Raw genomic sequence first — 23,347 nt, forward strand, 5'->3', positions numbered from 1 at the left:
AAGCAAAGATTTAAGTGCACACGTGTGTGTGTGTGTGTGTGTGTGTGTGTGTGTGTGTGTGTGTGTATGCACATATATATATATATATATATATATATATATATATATATATATATATACATATACACACACACACACAGCAGTCAGCGGCACTCACGGCTCCCATGCAGGGAAATGATGAAACACAGTCAATGTGCGGATTTGGCTGTTACTTGTCTCTTTCCTGGTGGCTGCAGGTTCAAATTTAACAGACCCTGCATACAAACTGAAAAGAGTCTGCAATCAGGTTCATTAACTAGCTGAATACCCTTAAAGGTGTATGCGTTTATGCTTGGTTTTACCATCCTACAACCATTCTGGGTGAATTATCCATATCTATTAAAAGTTGGTCCTATATATATGGACTATGGATGTTTTATAATCATGAAGGCCTTTGTTCCTTTTTTTGTGATACCATACAGAAACCCCTGATGAAGTCGTTCTGACGAAACGCGTTGGGTGGAATCAGTTACGGTCTCTTATCTAGTTAATCAGTACACCCTACAGAATATACACCTATAAGGGTGAGGGTGTTCTTTAAAGGCTTGAACAGAAAACCTATTGACTGTATCTGGATGTATTTCTTTTAAGAATGTTTATATGAATGTATAGAACCTTTTATTTGTAAAAAAAAATGTTCATATGAATTTATGGAATTCTACATGTTTTTTTTTAATAAAAACAAATTGGTATCATATCTAATTTAACTACCATGCAAAAATTAACCAGGCGCTAATATATCACAACCCAACTATAATGATTGTGCTACTATAGTATTTAGTATCGATATTTGAAACAATACAATATATATTCAAGCTGCAAGAAAAAATTGACTTGGGGTAAATCAAGTCAAAAAGAGAGAAACCGGCACTTTAAAGTCTCCGGTGACTTAGAAACAACAAACACATTGATTCCTGCGCTAATTAATTATACAAATGATATGGCTCAGAGTTTGCTTGACTCAATAAAAACAAAACAAAAGGATAATTTAATATATTTTATATGATTCTTTTTTATTTTTATCACACATGCATACATGTATGTTGAGAATTAATTATGAATAAATTAATTAGACCGGTCTAAATAAAACATTAATCAAAAAAAGCAAAAAACAGAACATAATAATAAAATAATAATAAGCTAAAGGAGGTGGATCATAAGTAAACTACTGTGCACAGAAAAATCAATAAAATTGGTAAAAATCAGTCCATATGTAGGATCGTGCAGATAATTTAACCAGCTATAAATTGCAACAGTGTCTCGTTGTGTTTTGTAGTGTTAGACACTCTTCATCAAATTGCCACTCAGCCAAAATGCAATAGGTAAGTGCAACAAACGCTCCACAACGGAGCTTTAATATGATTCGCACCTGAAGCTGACATACGGAACAGGAAAATAATATATGAGACGGTCTCGGGCTGCGGGAGGGCGCTTCACTGGCGCCTGATGTATTATTATTGTTAATTACCCCGACTTCCAGGCTCTGTGAGTCCACGTCTCCGGGTGCCGTATGCAGACACCTACGTCCCGTTGGTGAGCACACACTCACCGTTGATTCTCCCGGTGATGCCGCTGAAGCCCGACTTCCAGGCTCTGTGAGTCCGCGTCTCCGGGTGCCGTATGCAGACACCTGCGTTTTGGTGGTACTCACACGTTCACCATTGATTCTCCAGATAATGTCGCTGGAAATGATGTGCTGTAAAAGTGCAATTTAGCTGGTGCAAAAAGGTCCAAATAAGCGGACTCACAGAGCCTGGAAGTCGGGCTTCAGCGGCATCACCGGGAGAATCAACGGTGAGTGTGTGCTCACCAACGGGACGTAGGTGTCTGCATACGGCACCCGGAGACGTGGACTCACAGAGCCTGGAAGTCGGGGTAATTAACAATAATAATACATCAGGCGCCAGTGAAGCGCCCTCCCGCAGCCCGAGACCGTCTCATATATTATTTTCCTGTTCCGTATGTCAGCTTCAGGTGCGAATCATATTAAAGCTCCGTTGTGGAGCGTTTGTTGCACTTACCTATTGCATTTTGGCTGAGTGGCAATTTGATGAAGAGTGTCTAACACTACAAAACACAACGAGACACTGTTGCAATTTATAGCTGGTTAAATTATCTGCACGATCCTACATATGGACTGATTTTTACCAATTTTATTGATTTTTCTGTGCACAGTAGTTTACTTATGATCCACCTCCTTTAGCTTATTATTATTTTATTATTATGTTCTGTTTTTTGCTTTTTTTGATTAATGTTTTATTTAGACCGGTCTAATTAATTTATTCATAATTAATTCTCAACATACATGTATGCATGTGTGATAAAAATAAAAAAGAATCATATAAAATATATTAAATTATCCTTTTGTTTTGTTTTTATTGAGTCAAGCAAACTCTGAGCCATATCATTTGTATAATTAATTAGCGCAGGAATCAATGTGTTTATCATATCTAATTTAGGCCATTCTGGCCATCTTTTTGTTCGGGTGTGTTCTCTGGTGTGAGGGTATACTTGCAGGTGATACCAGTTATAAGAATCCACACCGTGGAAGAACAGCTACTGGAAATACTAAAATCTGAGTGTTTTAACGTTATACCAAGCGCAATTGGTTATTGTTTTGTTTGTTATTCTTTTAAAGTTCACTAACAGGGACTTTCTCCATATTGCTGCTGGTGGGTTGAGTGCGGGGTGGAAGACATTTTTTTGTATCTGTATCTATATATATATATATATATATATATATATATATATATATATATATATATATATATATATATATATACATACATACATACATACATACATACATACATACATACATACATACATACATACATACATACATACAGCGGCACTCACGGCTCCCATGCAGGGAAATGATGAAACACAGTCAATGTGCGGTCAACGTTTCAATGTTGTTCAAATAAGCATTTTCATCAGGACATATATAATAAAACAACAATACCCTTATCTCGCGCTTTAATAAAGTCAGGCAGCACCTCTTGAAAAAACTCCCTGCTAGTGGGAGATAAACATAGGTTATAGGTACAATATTCAGAGGGCGCACAACAGTATTGCTATTTCAAAAGAAAAATCGAACCAGCGTGACCCGAAGGACAGTAAATGTAATAAAACAATGAATTAAAATTCTAATACATTAAAATTCAATACAGTGGTGTAATATTTCATAAGTACAATAATCATTTGTACAAAAACATAGTACTTTCTAAAAAGATTTTTTACACAAAACCCAACGCGTTTCGTCCGCTATGGACTTCATCAGGGGTACAGGTCGTAGCTGGTGATGTGGATGCAGGAAAAAAAGGAAAGAGCAAAAAAGACATCAGTTGATATCACATTTCTCATTAACATTGCTTCTATAGCAGATGCAGTTATTTAATCCAAAAACAGAAACATTTTCAGATTTGGTAATGAGGGAGAAAATACATTCTCTAATATTTCAAGAAACATTAAGGGAAGGAGATATTGAGAAAATAATGATATTCTCTAGTATCTAGCTCTAGGTTTAATGTCAACCAATTTCAATTAGTGTGACTACTTACTGTGAGGATACTTTAAGGAGATCCCCCACGTGAATGATCTCACTGTAAGTAAGGATATAGTATGGTGGACATTTCTAATGGAAAAAATAATAATAATAGTAAGTACTTATTTAATTTAACAAGTTAATTTAAATCTTAGTAAAATGTTAGAATAATTGCTTAGTCACTTACATAAATGAGATTAAAACTTCTTATTGAAAATCAGGTGTTCATTATTCATTATAATTTAAGTTTCTAGATGTATATATAAAGAAATTGATTTAATTCCCAATCCCAATTCTTTTTTTATTTTTACCTATATTCATATCTATCATACTCGCATTCAATTCTAGCAATGGATATAACCGGTTAGGAAGTATCCTCCAGGGTTAATAGAGTACCATATGATATCTACATAAATTAAATAATATTAAATTAATTGGTTCCCAATTCTTTTTCCAATTTTGAATTTGCCTATATTCATATGTATCATACTCACATTCAGTTCTAGCAATGGATATGACCAGTTAGAAAGGGTCCTCCAGGGCTAGTAAAGTACCAAAGGATACCTATATAAATGAAATTAAAATTAAAAGGCACTTAATGGAGTTCCAATCATAGATTTAATAGTTGGGATTATATTAACTAGTAAACTTACTTTAAACAAAGCCAAATCAATGACATCAGGACAAGATATCCAGAGAAATAGATAATGCCCAACTGTAATTAAGATTACAGTTAAGGTTAGAATAGTTGTTACTTCAATTAAAAGGCCTATTAAATTAGAAGCCAGGTTCACAAAACAGCCCAGCCAAGAAATCCCCCAGGGCATCACATTACTGGAAAATAGTGAGGTGTAATAAAGTATAGGATAAGCTGAGGTAGTTAAGTGTAGAAAGTGTTATAAAAAATAGATATAAAATATGTGGGGAAAAATATACATAGATAAGAAAACGCACAGAGGTAGTGACAAAATAGTGAATGTAAGTGTTAAGGGGTGATGCCTTGGAGTGACCCAGACAGAACCGTTCAGGGGACCCTACGCCCCAATGCTTACCCCACAAAAAACTGACTGAGTCTGTATATAAAGCACAATGGGACTTTGCATGGAAAAAAAGTCACGGATCCTGCATCATAGCACTTCGTATAAAGATTCAGAGACTCAGTCACACAGATAGTTATATATCAAAGTAATCAGCACAGTCTCCTGCTGCATCTTATGCGGGGTACACACTGGCTGATATATCCCTGTCTTGTCGGCCAATGTGTAGTAACGATATGTCTGTGAACGCCATGGTTCACAGACATATCGCGGCAGCCCTGCAGCACACACGATGACCGATATATCTACAGATTTATTGGTGGATCGTTGTGTGTGTGTGTGTGTGTGTGTATATGTGTATGGGCGGTGAGCCGATGGCCCGTACACGTGCTGCAGTAGACGCCAGTGATTGATGGCTGACCTGGGCGGGCGCATGTAAATGCCCGCCCAGTTCGTGACGTGAGTCACAACAGATTGGGCAGTGTGTGTATGCAGGCTATTCTCCTTCTGTGGGTGTCCACGACACCCACAGAGGGAGAATATAACCTGTGTCAAGCACAGCGAGCCCACAAGGGGCTTTTTATTGCTCGCCCTCCTGCCGGCATTGTGGCAGTCGGATCCTGCTGTCGGAATCATGACGGCGAGCATCCCGTCCGCCGGTAAATCGTACGTATCCCCCATATTTTTATGCTCCACTTTAGTGGGGATTGGCTTGGCTGGCGGTGAGAGCTGTCCCTGTCATTCCCTTGCTTTCATTACACATCAATAAATTTAACTGCATTTCCCCGATGTGGGGAAAAACAAAATAAATTACAATGGTGTGCAGCTCCATTCATTACAATGATATTTATACAAATAACATACAACAGAATGGGCCATTGAAATGAATGGAAAAATACTCCTCTTGTTAATACCTAGTAGATTAATCTGTTATTTTTTTTATATAAAGTACATTATTATTACATTATTTCATTATGTTTATGATATTTTATTATTGGTGAGATATGGAATGTTTTATCTGTGCCTCCCTCAGAGTGTTTTTCCACTATCATACATGCCCATAGTTATTATTTTCTAGACAAAAAAGCTAGTTACTTATGTTGGTCACCAAATACTATAGTCTTTAACTCTATATATTTAATACAGTTGACTAAGCTTTATATGGACTATCTGTTTCTTAAAACATTTTCTAGAGCTTTTTTGTGTTTGATCAGTTTCCTAGATACTCTTGTGTGAGAAGAGACCATGTATTCTGATTTACAAAAAAAGAATGTATTGGGTTGTGGTGTTAAAGGCCAATTGTGTGGAAAAATATAACCCTTTACCACTGCCTAAAAAAATTGGTCTACCTGGGATTCAGCTCGGTGGAAAAGGCTCCAAGGAAAAAATCCTGGGTCTACTGACCTAAGATTTTTTCACGGGTATTGAGCAGGTTTTTGAGCTGGTAAAACCTGGTAACACTGCAGTGGAAACAGCTCTTACCCGGGTTTTTCAACCCAGGTAATTTCAAAAGCCACTGATTGGTCCCTCCAGGCTCCTGGCTGCTGATGTAATCATCCAGAGACCAGAGGAGATGCGTCCATGTGCTTTTAGAGGCTGTTTATGTGCGCACATACAGATGAGCTGGGCAGAGAGCGGGCCTGGAAGAAGACCTGGGTGCACACAGACTGGGCACAGAGCGAGCCTGAAAGGAGAGCTTGGCCGCTGGGCACAGTGCAGGCCTGGAAGGACAGCTGGACGCTTGACACAGTGTCGTCGTCCCCCTTCTCCCCTCCTTTTGTTCCCTTTTCTGTGACCTCATCTTTGTGGGCCTGAATAAAGGCCATTTACAATGACGTACACAGGTTTTGCTGTGCTTAACCGGGTTCAGTGGAAACTGAGTTGACCCGGGAAAAACCTGGGATGATGGTGCAGTGGGAATGGGGTTTAAGACTGGTACTTGCCGGAAAAATGCTTGGTAAAAAATCCCACCTTGCCCGAAGCATGGCAAGCGAAGCGATCCATGTGAGGGGATACTGTGCACTAATTGGGGTTCCTGATCACTTTACAAAGAAAATGACACCGAAAATATATTTAAAAAAAAAAAAAACATGTCAACCTTTTTTCCATGTCCACCTTTTCCATATTGACTTAATGACCATGTCAACCTAGTCACTATCGACCTAAAGACTGTCGACCCTAAGATCCACACCCTGTATTCAGTCACCCACCCTTAGTGGCAAAATTGCATCAGTGTATTTTTTGCTATTTTACAGCACTGCAGATAATGTTGGCACCTTCTATATACAATGTAATTATTCTAGTAAACTGCAGAGCAAGGCACCCTTGCTGGTAATGCGATGCTTCTGCTTTAGCATGCTGTGGTGCTGTAAGATTCAGTATCTCTCTGATATTTTTTTTTTTTTCCAGTCCCTAAGTAACCACTAGATGGCATTGTTTATACTTCATTCTGTAATAGGGTTATACTGGCAGAAAATAGTTTGTTTTTAATTAGTCAGTTTCAAATAAGAGGTACTGTATGAAAAACACATTACAGCCCAATTTGAGGAAAATTATTCAGAACACTTAAAATATCTATCTATACCATCAAATCTGATTCTAACCTTAATGTTGTGCTACAGTTTACAAGATGGAATCCCATTTCTGTTTTTTGTATTTGTCCTGGTCGTTAGTTTCCATGTCTTCTAATATTTTCACTAGACTTTACTAGAATTATTAAGACATACACTATTTATATTCAGACATTAAAATATTGTCCTTTTGACTATTTGGTTACCAGTAACCAAAACCACTTAACTGGCATGCGACTGGGCCCCGTTCCACTGTGTCCACCGGTTTTTGACGAAGAGAACCGTTCTGCAGATGTGCATAATATAATATTAAAATACTTGAAAAAAACTTTTGAAACTTTATAAAAAAAATAAAATCATTTTTATAAGAAAACAACTATATGAACAGTTTTGAAGTGAAAAATTGTCAGTTATGTTGTTAAGAAGTGAGGCTGAGCCACCCTGACAAATATCTGAGCAAGAACCCTTCACCCCAGGAAATATAATGAAGAGCAATTTGGCGTCGGATTCAAAGCAGCATTTTTTATTTTACTATACTATATTTAAAAAAAATGTAAACACCAAAATTACTGTTTTATTACATCTGCACCCCCCCCCCCCCCCCCCACACCTCCACCACCATCCCCATGTGTTTGTTTGTCTTTCCCTCGTTCTTAATGCACTGAGGAGAGACAGACACTCTCCACAGATCTCTATAGAGTAATGGACTCCAGTGGCAAATGCTGGATTTCTGGAGGGGAGTTTTCAAATGCAATCCACAATCTCCCACTCTGCAGAACATTGGAGCAAGTGCAGGAGTCTGGGAGAGCAGCAGAAGAACCTAGTAACGTCCATGGATAATTAATGTAAATATTGGTCTTTTTATGCACTGGATACCGTATTGAATACAGTATTAATATTCACCACTACAGACGGTCTATAGTATAGGCTGTATCAAACATATTTAAATAAGATAAGTGGTCAGGAAAAGGTTAAACATATAATAAATACACAAACATAATAGAAACAGCACTACACTTTCTAATCACACTTTCTCCCACCTCATGGTAAGGCTCCTGTCTCTTCTTCCTGGTAGCTGCTTTCTGGATGGAGGACTCTGATCCACATACAGAGACAACTTGGTAGAAGAAGCTGCTACTACTGGGCATATGCAGCATCCTGGGTGCGTGACCCCACGGGTCATGCAGCCGGCCGATGGTGTCGCAGGCAATCTGATGCTACTTCCTAGGCTGCAGCTCGGATCAGTAATGCAAGCAAGCGGCGTCTACTTATACCAGATTCCTCCTGCTCCAATACCATACTAGTACATTGCTGCTGCTTCATGTAAGCCTCAGCGATATCACCTCTGTCCACATCAGGCCCTCTGTGTGCACAGCCTCATTATCATAAAGGACAATAGTCTCTATATGAGTGCTAGTTTATCTTCTTTCTAAAGGCAAATAAATGAATCTGAGGGGAGAGAAATAAAAACGTTTTATTTCTCTCCCCTCAGATTAATTTGATGTGTGAAGGATATTGCAGATGTGGCTGGATAACTTAATCCCAGAGAAAGACAAAAAAAAAAGTTGTAAAATTTGAAAAACGCTCTATAGTAAATGACATTGTGCCATTCCTTGCTGTTTAATGCTAAATGCACCTGTAACATTTGTACTTTCCTCTGCTGTGCGGTTACCAGGCAGCATGGCAGTGGCAGTCTCTGGGATCAGTGTGGCGTAGCATTTTGTGGGCTAATATTGTACGCATGCTCTGTAGCCCAGCTCATGCATCTACGCAACTCCGTTTCTTTATGGTGGAAGGAACGTAATGGACAGTCACACGTATGCTTCAATTAAGGGTTTATACAGAATGACGTGCTATGCAGAGTTACAGATGTAGCCATGTTCATCTTTGCTGTGATGTGGCATGGAGCGCCGGGCTGTGACTATTCGCAGCCGGCGATCACTCCATTGATTCCACATCTGTATGTATACATACTGTAGAGCGTATACACTCCCAGTTTGACCTCTTTGACAAGTAATAAAATGTATGTCCCATTTGCTTGGATTGCAATCACCCATGTTGAAAAACACAATTAGTTCAAAATAGGTGATAATATATGTAAATTAAGTGAGCAGTCCAGGAACAGAGCACTTTAGTACCTGATAGAAGGGTCAGAGAGTGCCACCTGCTTTCCTCTTCAATTCAGGATAGGGCGTGTGCAATTGCACAATGATGACCGCTATTAACCACTTAACTGGCAAAAAAACGCTCAGACATTTCGTTTTTTTTTTTTTTATGATGCAATTAGGTTAAGAACATATATTTCAAACTTGTATATATTTTTTAAAATAAAATAATTTTGAACAAGTTACCAGAAATGTTTTTTTGTTTTTGTTTTTTAAACATCGGAAATCGCAATGGCCATCACCATCAGAACATCATGACCATCACAACTAATTTCCCCAACGGCTGCTTATCTGAGGGCAGAGGGAGGATGCATTTATATTTCCTGGGCAGCTATACCTCTGTGCAGCTGCCGTGTGAGGGGTCCTGCAGTACTGACCTATCAGCACTGACTGGTTGCACAGTAGGCACTGGGGGGGAGGGTGCAGGGATGCAGAGGAAGGCGGGAGGCCCTCTGTGATTGGCTTCTGCTAGATCATCTTCCGGCAGCCGCCCACTCTGCTTTCCTGACTAGTAACATTGTTTGCGACCAGGTCAGATAACACACAGCCTGGCGTGGTCACAAACTATGCAGCCACGCCAGGCAAGTGGTTAAACCAAGTGTACAACTCTGCACACTGTATTATACCAGCATTCTGTTCCATGCATGGCTTTCTTGCATGCAGCTCTGAATTAAGAATTTTATTTTTCATTCAGTAGAAAGACTTGAACCTGGCTTTCTTCTCAAATTTACAGGGTCACAGAAACTCTTATGTGACAATTATAGCATAATCTTGCCTTAAATGGAAGCCAGTCTACTTTTAATATTAAAGTTTACATATAAATGTTAAAAAAAAAAAAATGTCCTATATTTGTGTAGATTTATGTACTTATTGTTGCACCTTAAGATGCTAATACACATTTTCCAATAATAATAATAATCCCATCTGAAAGCCATGGAAATCTCCACTTTTATTTGTGTATGACAAGTGAAATGTTTTGCTTTATATGAAGACTTGTAGTTCCCTCCAGGATTAGGTTATATGTGTTGTGAATAAAAACTAAAGTACTGTGTGGTGTTGCTGGCACTTTTAATACATTTCACAGTTACTGATTTTGAAAAGATAAAAAATACTGGTTACTGTAACAATTATCACTTGCAGTGTGCTGTGAGAAGATATTAGTGGTGGCACACCTTGGTAATAAAATGGAATATATTAAGCTATGGTTCTATCAGATTTTCCACTGTCGGGCGCAGTGACGAGGTATTTTAGCAGGATGTGACTTTGGGGATTTTAACGGAGTTGTATCCAAACACGCACTGTCTCTGTGGAGCTAAGCTCCATGTGGAACTGCTCACATCTAATTATAGATTTCTTAGCGGGTGGATTGTACCGTGCTCTTGAAATCTTTGCTCAACAGCCAATAAATACTTTCATTTGGAATTCAAGCTTTCAGAGATTAAAGAAAAATATTATACAAGTGAATAGTTTTGCTACTTTTCTTCTCCTACGAATTATGTAGATTATGCAAAGCTTTTTCATTTTAAACCCAAATTATTATAATGTTTAAGAGGTTTTCTTATTACATTCAGCACAATGGCTAATACCAGATTTACTTAGACAAGTGATCCTAATTGATCTACTAATAGGCCTGACAACAAAGAATATCTTAATCAGTTTAACAAGTAATAAGATGCTTCAGTAGAACTGCCTTGGGGAACTTAAACTGTAACTGTAGAAGTCCCAGCAAGCAGGGAACATATATAGTAAAAGTGAGTTTGTGCTCCATCTAGTGGAAAATGTATAAAATGTTTTATTTTTTATTTTTTTATGTTACTATAAATAAATAGTCATACTACTGTTGTTGTTATACATTAGTTTTACATTCATTGTAAAACAGTCTTTTCTAAACCAGGTGTTGCATGCCTATATTGTTTCCACATGAAAACGAATACTGCATCTGATTGTGTGGGTTCATCACAGTACAACCAAATTACACACTGTGTATCACACACAAAGACTACACAAAGACTGTTGTCTCATTCCCTTGCAGAATTGCCGTTCTGTGCATATAACTATGTATAGATAAGGCTCAAATGTAAATTGATTGTGAGGTAAAATAGTAGATACTGGGTACAGGAAGAATGTCTATTAGTTTCAGTTACTGCTAATGCACTTGGCTTATTTCTGTATTGATTGCTTTCACATTTAAGGTTTTCTTAAATGATGCTTAAAAGCTAGCGTGTAACATGGAAAAAGAACTGACATTGATCTGATGAAGCTGCTACTGCACACAGCTGCTTCAAAGTGGATGGAACAAGTTTAAATTATCTCTGCCACCTGGTCCGTTTCGTTTAGCTAATTAGACATACCAAAGTGCAGATCCAAAACCCGTGGCATTTCAGTGTCTGCCAGTCCCTTGAGTATTTCTGAAGTTTACATTTAGAACTGTCAGCCTCATTATTATCATAATCAGCATCCGTTTAAATGTCAACACTGTGTTGTGTTCTGTATGTTGTCATTTTGCTTCTAAACTGCAGTGGCCGACGCTATGGAATGACTGAGTTCGATGTACTGTTGACCGGGGGGTATCCTATTAGCTGCGATATCGTGGTTATGTGATACATTTTTCGCAAATACGATAATTTGACGTCCTATTACCCGTGATAAGTTATCAGTGATAAGTTTTCATAGGGCTTATCAACAGTTCAGAGCTGTTGATAAGTAGTGCAAAATCCCTTTTTTGAGCTAAAACTGTCCGTGTTTGGTTCAGAAATCCTTGGACACCTAACTGAGTGGCTGACTAAATTAGGCACTTAGAAGTTTTCAATTATTTTGAATTCGCTAATATGTCATTTTTTGGGTAACAAAATGCAAAGTGATGAAAATTGGAGTACAAAGTATGGTACAGGTATATTGGGGTGCGTTATGAGTTGAACAAGTGTTTTTTAGACGTGCAGGTGAGAGTAATCTGTCTTGTTTCCACTTTTTTTTAAAAGTCCCCTAAAAATGACCCAAATATATACTTATATCCATTATTATGTACCCCAAATTTAATGACTGTACTTATTTTGCTGGAAAAAAATAGCTTTCTATCATTTAAAAAAAAAAAAAAAAAAAAAAATTTTAAATGCATGTAACAGCCATTTGACTTTAATTATACCAAATACTTTCATTATAACCAATAATAAACTTCAATGATGTTTTCCTATATTAGTTTTGCTTTTTGGGGGGTATAGGCACTCTTATGTGTATGTACACTTTTGAACTACAAATTGCTAAACGAGCCAACCAATCTAACGATATGGTATGGTTATGCACAAATGACTTGTGCATACACACTTGCCAATCGGCTTCACGTTATGGCTGACCAAAAGAACCAGTTGTGGTGTCGTTTTTACTGGTTCCGGGTGTAAGAATGGGTTGTGTGTACACAGAAGATGTGAACAACGCATATGCACAATATATACTGCATCTGCCATGCAGCACGGCAGCTGCAATAGATCTGTGAAAGACATCATTCACAGGTATATTGTGTGTACACACTGGAAGATGGTTGAGACATAATAGCCTCTGAGTTGCAGGGACTTTGTACGAGTCTGCCCATTTTTATAAAGCAGCAATCATTTACAAGGCAAAACCGACCTGACAACTCTGAGTTTATTACATTTAACCCCCTATAATGTTAGTTTGTTGTATATATAATATATTGTGTAATGTGTACCCAGCATCATGAAATATATTAGAGATTCCAGTTTTCTGCCTTGTCACATTGAAATGACCATTATAAAAAGTGATTTTATAGTTCATTTTCACACATGGTAAAGCTTCTTTCCTACATTGCAGTGTCATTGTATTATTTTGCTTGTTATTTTGTGAAGTGTTTTTTAATGGGTATAAAACAATTTTTTTCATAATATTGATTTAGAAACCAAATTGTGGCTATGCTTTCCTATATTAAATTACTACTTTTGTTCCTTTTGCAGGCATGGTGCAGAAACTAGACCAGAAGCTGCCAGTCGCTAATGAATATTTGTTGCTTTCTGGTGGTGTCCGAGAAGGAGTCGTGGACTTGGACCTTGATGAGCTAAATGTGTATGCCCGTGGAACAGACTATGACATGGACTTTACTTTGCTGGTACCAGCTTTAAAACTTCATGACCGGAACCAGCCGGTCACACTGGATATGCGCCATTCTGCTCTGTGTCACTCATGGCTCAGCCTTCGATTGTTTGATGAAGGGACCATTTCAAAGTGGAAAGATTGTTGTACAATAGTTGATCATATCAATGGGGCGACTAACTACTTTTTCTCCCCTACGAAAGTAGCAGATTGGTTCCATGAGTCAATCAGCATTGTCCTGTCAGAGATTCAGAAGAAACCGCAGAGAGGGATGCCTAAGGTGGAGAAGGTAGAGAAGAATGGAACAATCATTTCCATCATTTTAGGTGTGGGGAGCAGTCGCATGATGTATGATATTGTGCCTGTTGTCTCATTCAAAGGGTGGCCAGCTGTAGCTCAAAGTTGGTTAATGGAAAATCATTTTTGGGATGGCAAAATTACGGAAGAAGAAGTCATCAGTGGCTTTTATTTAGTGCCAGCTTGCTCTTTTAAAGGTAAAAAAGATAATGAATGGAGGTTGTCATTTGCCAGAAGCGAGGTGCAGCTAAAGAAATGCATTTCCAGTAGCTTAATGCAAGCCTATCAAGCTTGTAAAGCCATAATCATTAAGCTTTTATCAAGACCAAAAGCTATTAGTCCGTACCATTTGCGTAGTATGATGCTATGGGCTTGTGATAGACTGCCGGCTAATTACTTAGCTCAGGAAGATTTTGCTGCCCACTTCCTATTGGGACTTATTGATGATCTGCAGAATTGCTTAGTCAACAAAATGTGCCCCAATTACTTCATTCCTCAGTGCAATATGCTAGAGCACCTTTCAGAGGAGACAGTCATGTTACATGCCAGGAAGCTGTCTTCCGTAAGATCAGACCCAGCAGAACATCTCCGGACAGCCATAGAGCACGTCAAGGCAGCCAACAGGCTTACCATGGATCTCCAGAGAAGAGGAAGCACCACTAGCATACCATCGCCACAATCTGATGGAGGCGGCGACAACCAGCCAGATGATCGGTTAGCCAAAAAATTACAACAGTTAGTGACTGAGAATCCAGGAAAATCAATCTCCGTCTTCATCAACCCTGATGATGTAACCAGGCCTCACTTTAGGATTGATGACAAGTTTTTCTAAAACTCTCAGATGCTTACATTAAGATTGGATGTGTAGTCTGTGTGATGTCTCTTGTTTTTTACATATCCAGCATAGATTGGATCTGACAAGAACAATATGAACCTTTTTAATCCTGTTTGTACAGGACTTTGCAACTTTTGAAACAGTATATTACTATTTCATATGCTGCTTTATCATTTTTAGTTTTAAGGGAGAACATAAGCCTTAATGACCATTTTATGTTTGCTATTGTCTATTTAATTTGTATACATGTTAAAAAGTCTGATTTATGTTTTGGGAATAAATTAATCACATTGGGCTTCCATTGTTTTACATAAGGCAAAGGCAACGTTTGGTACTCCCAGATAGTGCTGAGTTACATCTCTGACACTGCTGAACCTGTGTTGCCAGTCTCAGCTCTACATTATACACGGGAGACTTGTACGCTTGTGTTCTTCTTCCAAACATATTGTGTTTATGGAGAAGTGCTCTCGATTAAGTATATTTGTTGTTTCTATACAAGAGGTCCTCAAACGCAGTTCTCCAGGTACCCCAACAGTAACAAATTAGCACCTCAGCCAATTTGATTTAACAATCTGTCCTGAGCAATGGGTATACCTAAAACATGGACCGTTGGGGGTGCCTTGAGGACCGCATTTGAGAACCTCTGCTCTATACAGTTCTAAGAACATGTTTAAAGCTATATAGGTAAATGTGCAAATAAACTCATTCTAGTTAGAGAACTCAACATCCTATTAAAGTCTCATTCATTTTATGTCTAATTGGAATGATTCCACTTCTGTTCTGTTTTCAGAAGTTTCAATCCAAAGAATGTTTTAGAGCTTTTAAATTATTAATTCTTTCTTTTCCTTTCTAGGTACAGTTTCTATTGTAGAAAGGTGTAAAAAGTTCTGACTATACACTGTACGTAAGAGCATTGATGCTATTCTGCCTACATACTTTATTTACCACTGGAATCTATGGCATGTTACATCAGAGGTTTGCTGCAGGATATAATACAGTACATGCAATATAATTTATCTCTTAAGTAGAATATAATTACAGAACGGTCTTGAATGTTTGAAACATTTTATTTAGTATAGATTGTAGAGGTTCTGACGTTGTGAGGTACATCAGACTTTGAGACCGAGTCTGTAGAATTACTGTACAGCAAATAAACAGATACAGTTGATGACATTCAGCAATTTTATACACAGTCCTGTGAGACCGAAAGTGTAAAATCTGTAAGAAACCTTTTCTACTGCATTGTTTCAAGCAGCAGTTATCCAGCAATTAGCTCTCACATGGACGTATGGTGACATTGTCTCCATCAAGATTATCTGCTTCTTAAATATATATACATTGTGCAGTGGTGAGCTGCACTAGTTAGTGAATCATGTTAAAACTTAAAAGGGAGAAATAAACCGTGCCTAATAGTGCTAGAACAGGCATAAAACTGTGCAAAGTGCAATCGGTAAAGAATATTGCTTATCTTTAAATCCGTCTGTTCCTGGGTGTGTCATGAGTCCAACTGGACCAAATGAAAATATGTATATAAAAAGAGAAAGTGTAGATAATAATCACAACTTAGTGCATATTTCTTAAGACCATATATCGGACAATAAACTCTTGTTAATATAAGGTGGTATAGTGCACCATGGGTTTAAGTCGGAACTTATAGTCCCAGTATTTTATACCCAATACAAGATAACTTAGTTAAACAAGAATTTATTAATAAAATAAAACTATTGTGCAAGGATAGAGCAAAAGACAAATAGTAGGTGTCAAACGTACAATAATAGCGCTGATCTGACCAGTCAAGGAGTCCAGGTAATTAGGTCTGCCCCAGCGGGTTTCGTCTTATGCAGTAGGTCAGACTTCATCAAGGGAAAGTATATATACTGAACTGATTTATACAGGCATTTTTTTTCTTTTGTTTCCTGTCACTGTTGGCAATTCTTCTAATACAGGTGGCATTCTAAGAGAGGAGAGAGACTATGAAGGAGTTATTTACAAAAAACAAAACAACAAAGGAGTTTTAGCAATTCAGATAAAGAGGACAGGTGACCCTAGAAATGCATCATAAGTATTACGCTTTAGGTCAACCATTCAATATCAAAAACAAATTTATATGTTATTACTTATTAAGGAAATAAATTAACCATTTTTTTATGGAATACCAATTTATAAATAAGTTATTTATGTAAGTGTTCTGTATTGATCTGGACTATATTTAATCACCACTAGTAAAACCTGCACCGAAGAGAAAATCCTATAGTCTATCTTTGGAGGACTCTGGATCTCTCTTCTTTGAAAAATAGCAAAATCTACCAGAATGCTGTCTTATTAGGGGAAGGGCAGAGACAGCAGTTGTTGTTCTACTAAAGTTTAGATCAGTGATTCCCAAACTTTTTTGAATCACGGCGCCCTAGAGTACAGATTTTTTTTCATGGCACCCCTAGGCCAAAAGTTTCTTATCGAGAAATGTTATACAGGTTGAGTATCCCTTATCCAAAACGCTTGGGACCAGAAGTATTTTGGATATCGGATTTTTCCGTATTTTGGAATAATTGCATACCATAATGAGATATCATGGCGATGGGACCCAAGTCTAAGCACAGAATGCATTTATGATTCATATACACCTTATACACACAGCCTGAAGGTAATTTTAGCCAATGTGTTTAATAACTTTGTGCATTAAACAAAGTGTGTGTACATTCACACATTTCATTTGTTTCATATACACCTTATACACACAGCCTGAATGTCATTTAATACAATATTTTTAATAACTTTGTGTATTAAACAAAGTTTGTGTACATTGAGCCATCAGAAAACAAAGGTTTCACTATTTCACTCTCACTCAAAAAATTCCGTATTTCGGAATATTCCGTATATCGGAATATTTGGATATGGGATACTCAACCTGTATTAAGTAAATTGTGTTTTAAATGTCATCCTTAGGTTCAGTTGTGTCGTAAGGGACCAGATATGCTTCTGTTTCTCCACAAATTTATGATTGGAAACTACAAGCACTGGTTTTGACTATTTACATTGACCATAAATAATTTGAATTGGTCATGGACCACCAATCCACCCCTGCAAGTGTATCAGTGCCCCCAGTTTGAGAACCACTGGTTTAGATAAAAAAGTTCATTTCTGGTGCTATACATTTCAACATTTTTAATAAACTCCCCCTTCGTATATAAATGCCACTGAGAACAAAAGTTGTACGCTTAAGTATTTCCAATTTTCCAAACTAATGTTTATGTGAACCAGACTCCAGGTATAATTTGCAAGAATTAGCAGCTGTATATATAGTTTATGTTGAATGCAGACAGCAGGAAGGCATAGCAATGCCTAGTCACTGATGGAATAAAAATGTATACAAACTAACAATAAGCATTACCATATATGCATTATTTGCACTAATGTTAGTCATGTTTTAATTGTTTCCTACCATAAATATGTGTTTACTTTCTCTTATATAGAATAAACTTGTTTTTTATTTTACTGGTCTTGGTTCTCCTTTAAATATGAAGTAATTCATTCATCCTGCTGAAATCCTTTGTTCTCTTTGATTTATGTATAATATGCGTGTTTCATACATCATCAACCAGAGAAGAAACTTATGTCATTGTGTATCTATGTGCTGCTATCAGACTCGAGATGTATAATTGATATGCATTTTTTTTCTCATGCAAATTAAAAATGGAAATCTATTTTTGACTGTTGATATTTCTTGTGTTTTTCATGTGATGTAGTGTTATATTCATCAATATCTTATCAATTTGCGATATAAAAAATTCTCTTTTATTTTAGTGCGGGCTTACTGTATAGCAGGGGTAAGGAACCTTTTTTTCTACCAAGGGCCATTTGGATATTTATAATATCCTTCGGGGGCCATGCAAAAATTATTAATTTAAAAATTAGCCTGCCCCCAGTCAGCAGATATGCCCCCAGTAGGTTTTCCCCTCTGTAGATATGCCCCCTAGTAGCGCTGCTTACACACACACACACACACCAAAACACAATACTCACCAGCTCCATTCCTGTTTCCGGACCGCTGCCCGCCCCTCAGAACTATGGGAGAGACATCATGACATCTCTCCCATAGCGCCGCACAGTGCCTGGGCCGGAACTGCCTCCAGCTGCCGCTGAGGCGAAGGAGCCGGGCGCCCGCTGGTAATAAAATTTCAGCTGGTAACCGACATCTCCCTAGGTTAGGTGAGCCGCCAGGCCTGATGAAGTAACTATGCGGGCCTTATACTGGCTGCGGGCCGGACATTCCCCACCCTTACTGTATAGACATCATGGGATTTGTAGTTCAACAGCCACTTTTGATCCAGTGGATAATGCTAGATAATGATCACAATGATAATCATAGAGGCAGTAACAAAATACAGGCCTGTTAAAATGACCATATCCCTACTAAGAGCACTCTGGATGAGTTCTAAACCTCATAATGAGGAGACATTTGGACAGGTACTTTAGAGGACATTCCATCCACTTACTTGGGGGGGGGAAAAAGTCCCATTTTGTCAGGTGCACTGTTGCAATACAAATAGCTTGAATAGCAATACAATTGTTTCAATGTGTCCTTCATTATTGTCAACAACTATTACCATTCGAAGAACAACATTCTCTGTAGCAGAATGTAACAGGTCAGGTGGAATAGTAAGCACAGGACGACTAATGCTGTCTATCACGTCTGCCGCCTCCTCTTAAAAAAATAAAAGTCCCACAAACAAAAGTGGCATTAAGTGGTGTCCAATGATCAGGGTAGCCAAAATGACTGAATGTAACGATTAATGACCCACAATTGTAATGTTAGTCATTTGTGTTGCAACATTGCTACCTGGTGACACTACTTATTTCTTTTTTTTTTTTTTAAACCATTTTTTCTTTATTGAAGCATGTGGGGCATTGTTCATTAATACTGTTTTCAATAAATGGCTAGTGCATCTTTATTCATTATAAGCCTAAGGCCAGCTACAAATCAGAATGACTGCCAATTGTCCTGATGGTCGGGCTGAATTCCCTTTGGCCCAGACCATGCGAGATTTGTAGTACACACTACATGGTGCAATAAACAACGGAACGATACCTTGTTCTGTCCTTCAGTCAGATATATGATATTGTCTGATGATGTTGCATGCGACCTCCCCAGAGCGCACAATTGTGTGTACACACTAGCCAATGTACAGTACATGATTTTGTTGTTACGAAATGGCAAATCCTCCCAATATTGCTCTAGTGTGTATCTGGCCTTTAGAATACATTCAGAGTGCTCTACGTGAGCAACTTTTATTGTTAACAACCTCAAGTTTGCTGGAGGGCATATATTTGCCAACAGATTATATTATATCTGCAGGTGAGGCCTCGGTAATGTTATTTTTCCTTTAGAGAAAGAAAGTAGCTAGAAGGGTGGTACGTCTCTAAATTGCACCATTACGCTTTTCAAAGCCAGATCCTACTGTATGTTCATTTGCTGTCTCAAAGGAAGCCGAAATGCAGTTTGTTACAATCCCACACAGATGCAGTGCGAGTGGAGTTATATCTTAACTGATATGTTATACGGAGCTCCTTGTTCTGTACAAGATTCACTTTGCACACTGCCTATGAACTGTAGAAGAGCCTATTGTGGCTTGTGATACAAGGGAATGAATAGTAAACTTTAACTTTCCATTATACATTTTGTATTTTTAGCTGGAAAAACTGAAAATGTAGGAATAATCCTTTTACCTGTTTATGTTTAAAATCCATAGCAAATTCCAAAGCAGATATGTACAACCTGAAGCCTGAGAGTCACGTATAGTCTGTAGGAAGGAAGAAACCTACATGGTGAACCGGGACTGAAAACTACAATAGTTTCAGGGCACTACAGATGTGTCCTCATACATCGTAAACTGCCCCTCTCAGTGCGCCCTCTGCTAATGTCTGGTATCTTTTTTTTTTTTTTTGACAAAAATGCATCTTGGTTGCAATACAATGTGACTAGGATGCATCAGTGCTGATTAATGTGACTTCATATCTGTGTGCGACTGAGCCTGACTCTGTATATGAAGTGCTAAGATGCAGTGGCCGCAGCTTTTTTTTCCATGCCAAGCTCTGCTTGTGTTTCATGTACAGTCACTTAGCAAATTAATCAGCACAGTTTCCTGGTCCATTAACAAACTGAAGTTTAGAGCCCTACCACTTTCTCAGCTATAGATACATACAGTAGTGACAAGCCTGCATGCACCATACACACACTTCAGGGTACTTGCATCTCAGACTGCTAAGGGTCTGCGCATTACACAGGCTGATACTGAAGTACTAATAATAATAATATTATTATCCTCATCCTTTTATATGGTGCCACAAGGGATCCGCAGCATCCATTACACAGTACATAATCAAATGAGAAAACAAAAAGACAGCACTTACAGTTCAAGCACTGGCGTATCTATAATGGGTGCAGTGTGTGCGGTGCACATGGGCCTCTGGGTCCAGAGGGGGCCCACACCGCACACACTGCACCCATTTCTTCTATACTTACCTTTCCAGCATCCATCGCTGACTGTGTGCGGGCCCCCTCCTCTCGTGTAGCCGTCACCGCCGCTGTTAGCGCACTGAGCACTAGAGATTCTGGCACAGTCTCAGAGTCTACAGTACATGCGCAGGACTATGAAAAAATGGAGCAGTGGCCATTTTTCAGAGTCCGGCGCATGCACTGTAGACTGGCAGAGTCTCAGCGCTCAGAGCGCTAACAGCGGTGGTGACGACTACATGAGAGGAGGGGGCCCACACACGGAATCTGCACACGGGTCCCCTCCTCTCTAGAAACGCCGCTGAGTTCAAGACAATATAGGACAGGTATGGAAAACCAAGGATTAGGTGCCATCAGAGGGAGTATGGAGTATAAGATAGGTTAAGTTAGAAAAGGAAAGGCACATGAGGAAAGAAGGCCCTGCCCTTGCAAGCTTACAATCTAAAAGGTGAAGGTCTGACAGACCGGGGTGACACAGAAGGGGTAGACAGTGAGCGTAGTCGAAAGGGTTAGCAGGAGAGTTGGTTAGGTTTGGTGAAGAAGTGGGTCTTGAGAGCCCGTTTGAAGTTTTGTAGAGAGGTGGAGAGTTGGATGGGGAGAGGAAGAGAATTCCAGAGATAGGGAGCAGCATGTGCAAAATCTAGTAGGTAGGAGCGGGAGGAGGTAATCAGCTGGCAGGAGAGACTGTGTGCATTAGCAGAGTGAAGAGGACGGGTGGGAATGTAAACAGAAATAAGGTCTGAGATGTAAGAGGGAGAAGAACAGGTGAGGGCTTTGTAGGTGAGTGTGAGAAGCTTGAATTGGATTCTAAATGGGAAGGGTAGCCAGTGAAGGTCCTGCAAGAGAGGAGAGGTGGATGTAGTACGTTTGGTGAGGAAGATGAGACGGGCAGCAGCACTGAGGATAGATTGGAGTGGAGAGAGGCGTTTTTCGGGGATTCCAGATAGGAGGAGATTACAGTAGTCCAATCTGACGATGACCAGTGAGTGGATGAGTGTCTTAGTAGCATCCTGGGTGAGAAAGGGTCTAATCCTGGAGATGTTTTCGAGATGGAAACGGCAGGTTTGTGAGAGGTGCTGAATGTGTGGTTTGAAGAAGAGGGAGGAGTCGAGGATTACTCCAAGGCAGCGCACTTGGGGGCTAGAGTAGTGCCATCAATGGATAATGAAATTGTGGGAGGTGAGGTTACGCAGGAGAGAGGGAAGATGATCAGCTCAGTCGTAGACATGTTAAGTTAGAAAGTGCTGTGACATCCAGGAAGAGATACCAGAGAAAAATTTGGAGATACGAGTGAGGAGAGCAGGGGAGAGGTCAGGGGACCCTATACTCTAACCATAGACCCTGATGAGCTCTGGTCACTGTTACCTCCTCAGATCACAGTTCTCACACAATGTAATAACCAGTCCTGGTATCATTGTGCCACCACCTCCCTCTGTGGTTGTGTGATTTCAAGATGCTGAATTTTGAGTATTAATTCGCTAATAGTGTTAGAAGTCATTAATGGTTTGCAAAGTATTGTACTTACAAATATTTCTCTAACGTCCTAAGTGGATGCTGGGACTCCATAAGGACCATGGGGAATAGCGGCTCCGCAGGAGACTGGGCACAACTAAAAGAAAGCTTTAGACTACTGGTGTGCACTGGCTCCTCCCACTATGACCCTCCTCCAGACTTCAGTTAGATTCTTGTGCCCGGCTGAGCTGGATGCACACTAGGGGCTCTCCTGAGCTCCTAGAAAGAAAGTATATTTGGGTTTTTTATTTTACAGTGAGATCTGCTGGCAACAGACTCACTGCAGCGAGGGACTAAGGGGAGAAGAAGCGAACCTACCTAACAGGTGGTAGTTTGGGCTTCTTAGGCTACTGGACACCATTAGCTCCAGAGGGATCGACCGCAGGACCCGACCTTGGTGTTCGTTCCCGGAGCCGCGCCGCCGGCCCCCTTACAGAGCCAGAAGCAAGAAGTGTTCCGGAAGATCGGCGGCAGAAGACTTCAGTCTTCAACAAGGTAGCGCACAGCACTGCAGCTGTGCGCCATTGCTCCTCATGCACACCTCACACTCCGGTCACTGATGGGTGCAGGGCGCTGGGGGGGGGGGGCGCCCTGAGGGCAATATAAGACACCTTGGCTGGCAAATCATCACAATATATAGTCCCAGGGCTATATATGTGATAAATTACCCCTGCCAGAATCCATGAAAAAGCGGGAGAAAAGTCAGCCGAAAAAGGGGCGGGGCTATCTCCCT

At 39.3% G+C, this 23,347-nt stretch overlaps 1 protein-coding gene across 1 annotated transcript in view; it reads left to right on the forward strand.

The window, feature by feature from the left end:
- MB21D2 (Mab-21 domain containing 2) overlaps nucleotides 1–18,292 on the forward strand; it is a 165,717-nt gene extending 147,425 nt beyond the window's left edge. Inside the window, exon 2 of the mRNA XM_063916445.1 lies at nucleotides 13,324–18,292. Within this exon, the coding sequence (XP_063772515.1) occupies nucleotides 13,324–14,588 (1,265 nt within the window). The 3' untranslated portion in view covers nucleotides 14,589–18,292. The remainder of the gene's footprint in view (nucleotides 1–13,323) is intronic.
- Nucleotides 18,293–23,347: the final 5,055 nt, after the last annotated feature.

This window comes from Pseudophryne corroboree, chromosome 4 (assembly GCF_028390025.1).
Source record: "Pseudophryne corroboree isolate aPseCor3 chromosome 4, aPseCor3.hap2, whole genome shotgun sequence".
NCBI lineage: Eukaryota > Metazoa > Chordata > Amphibia > Anura > Myobatrachidae > Pseudophryne > Pseudophryne corroboree.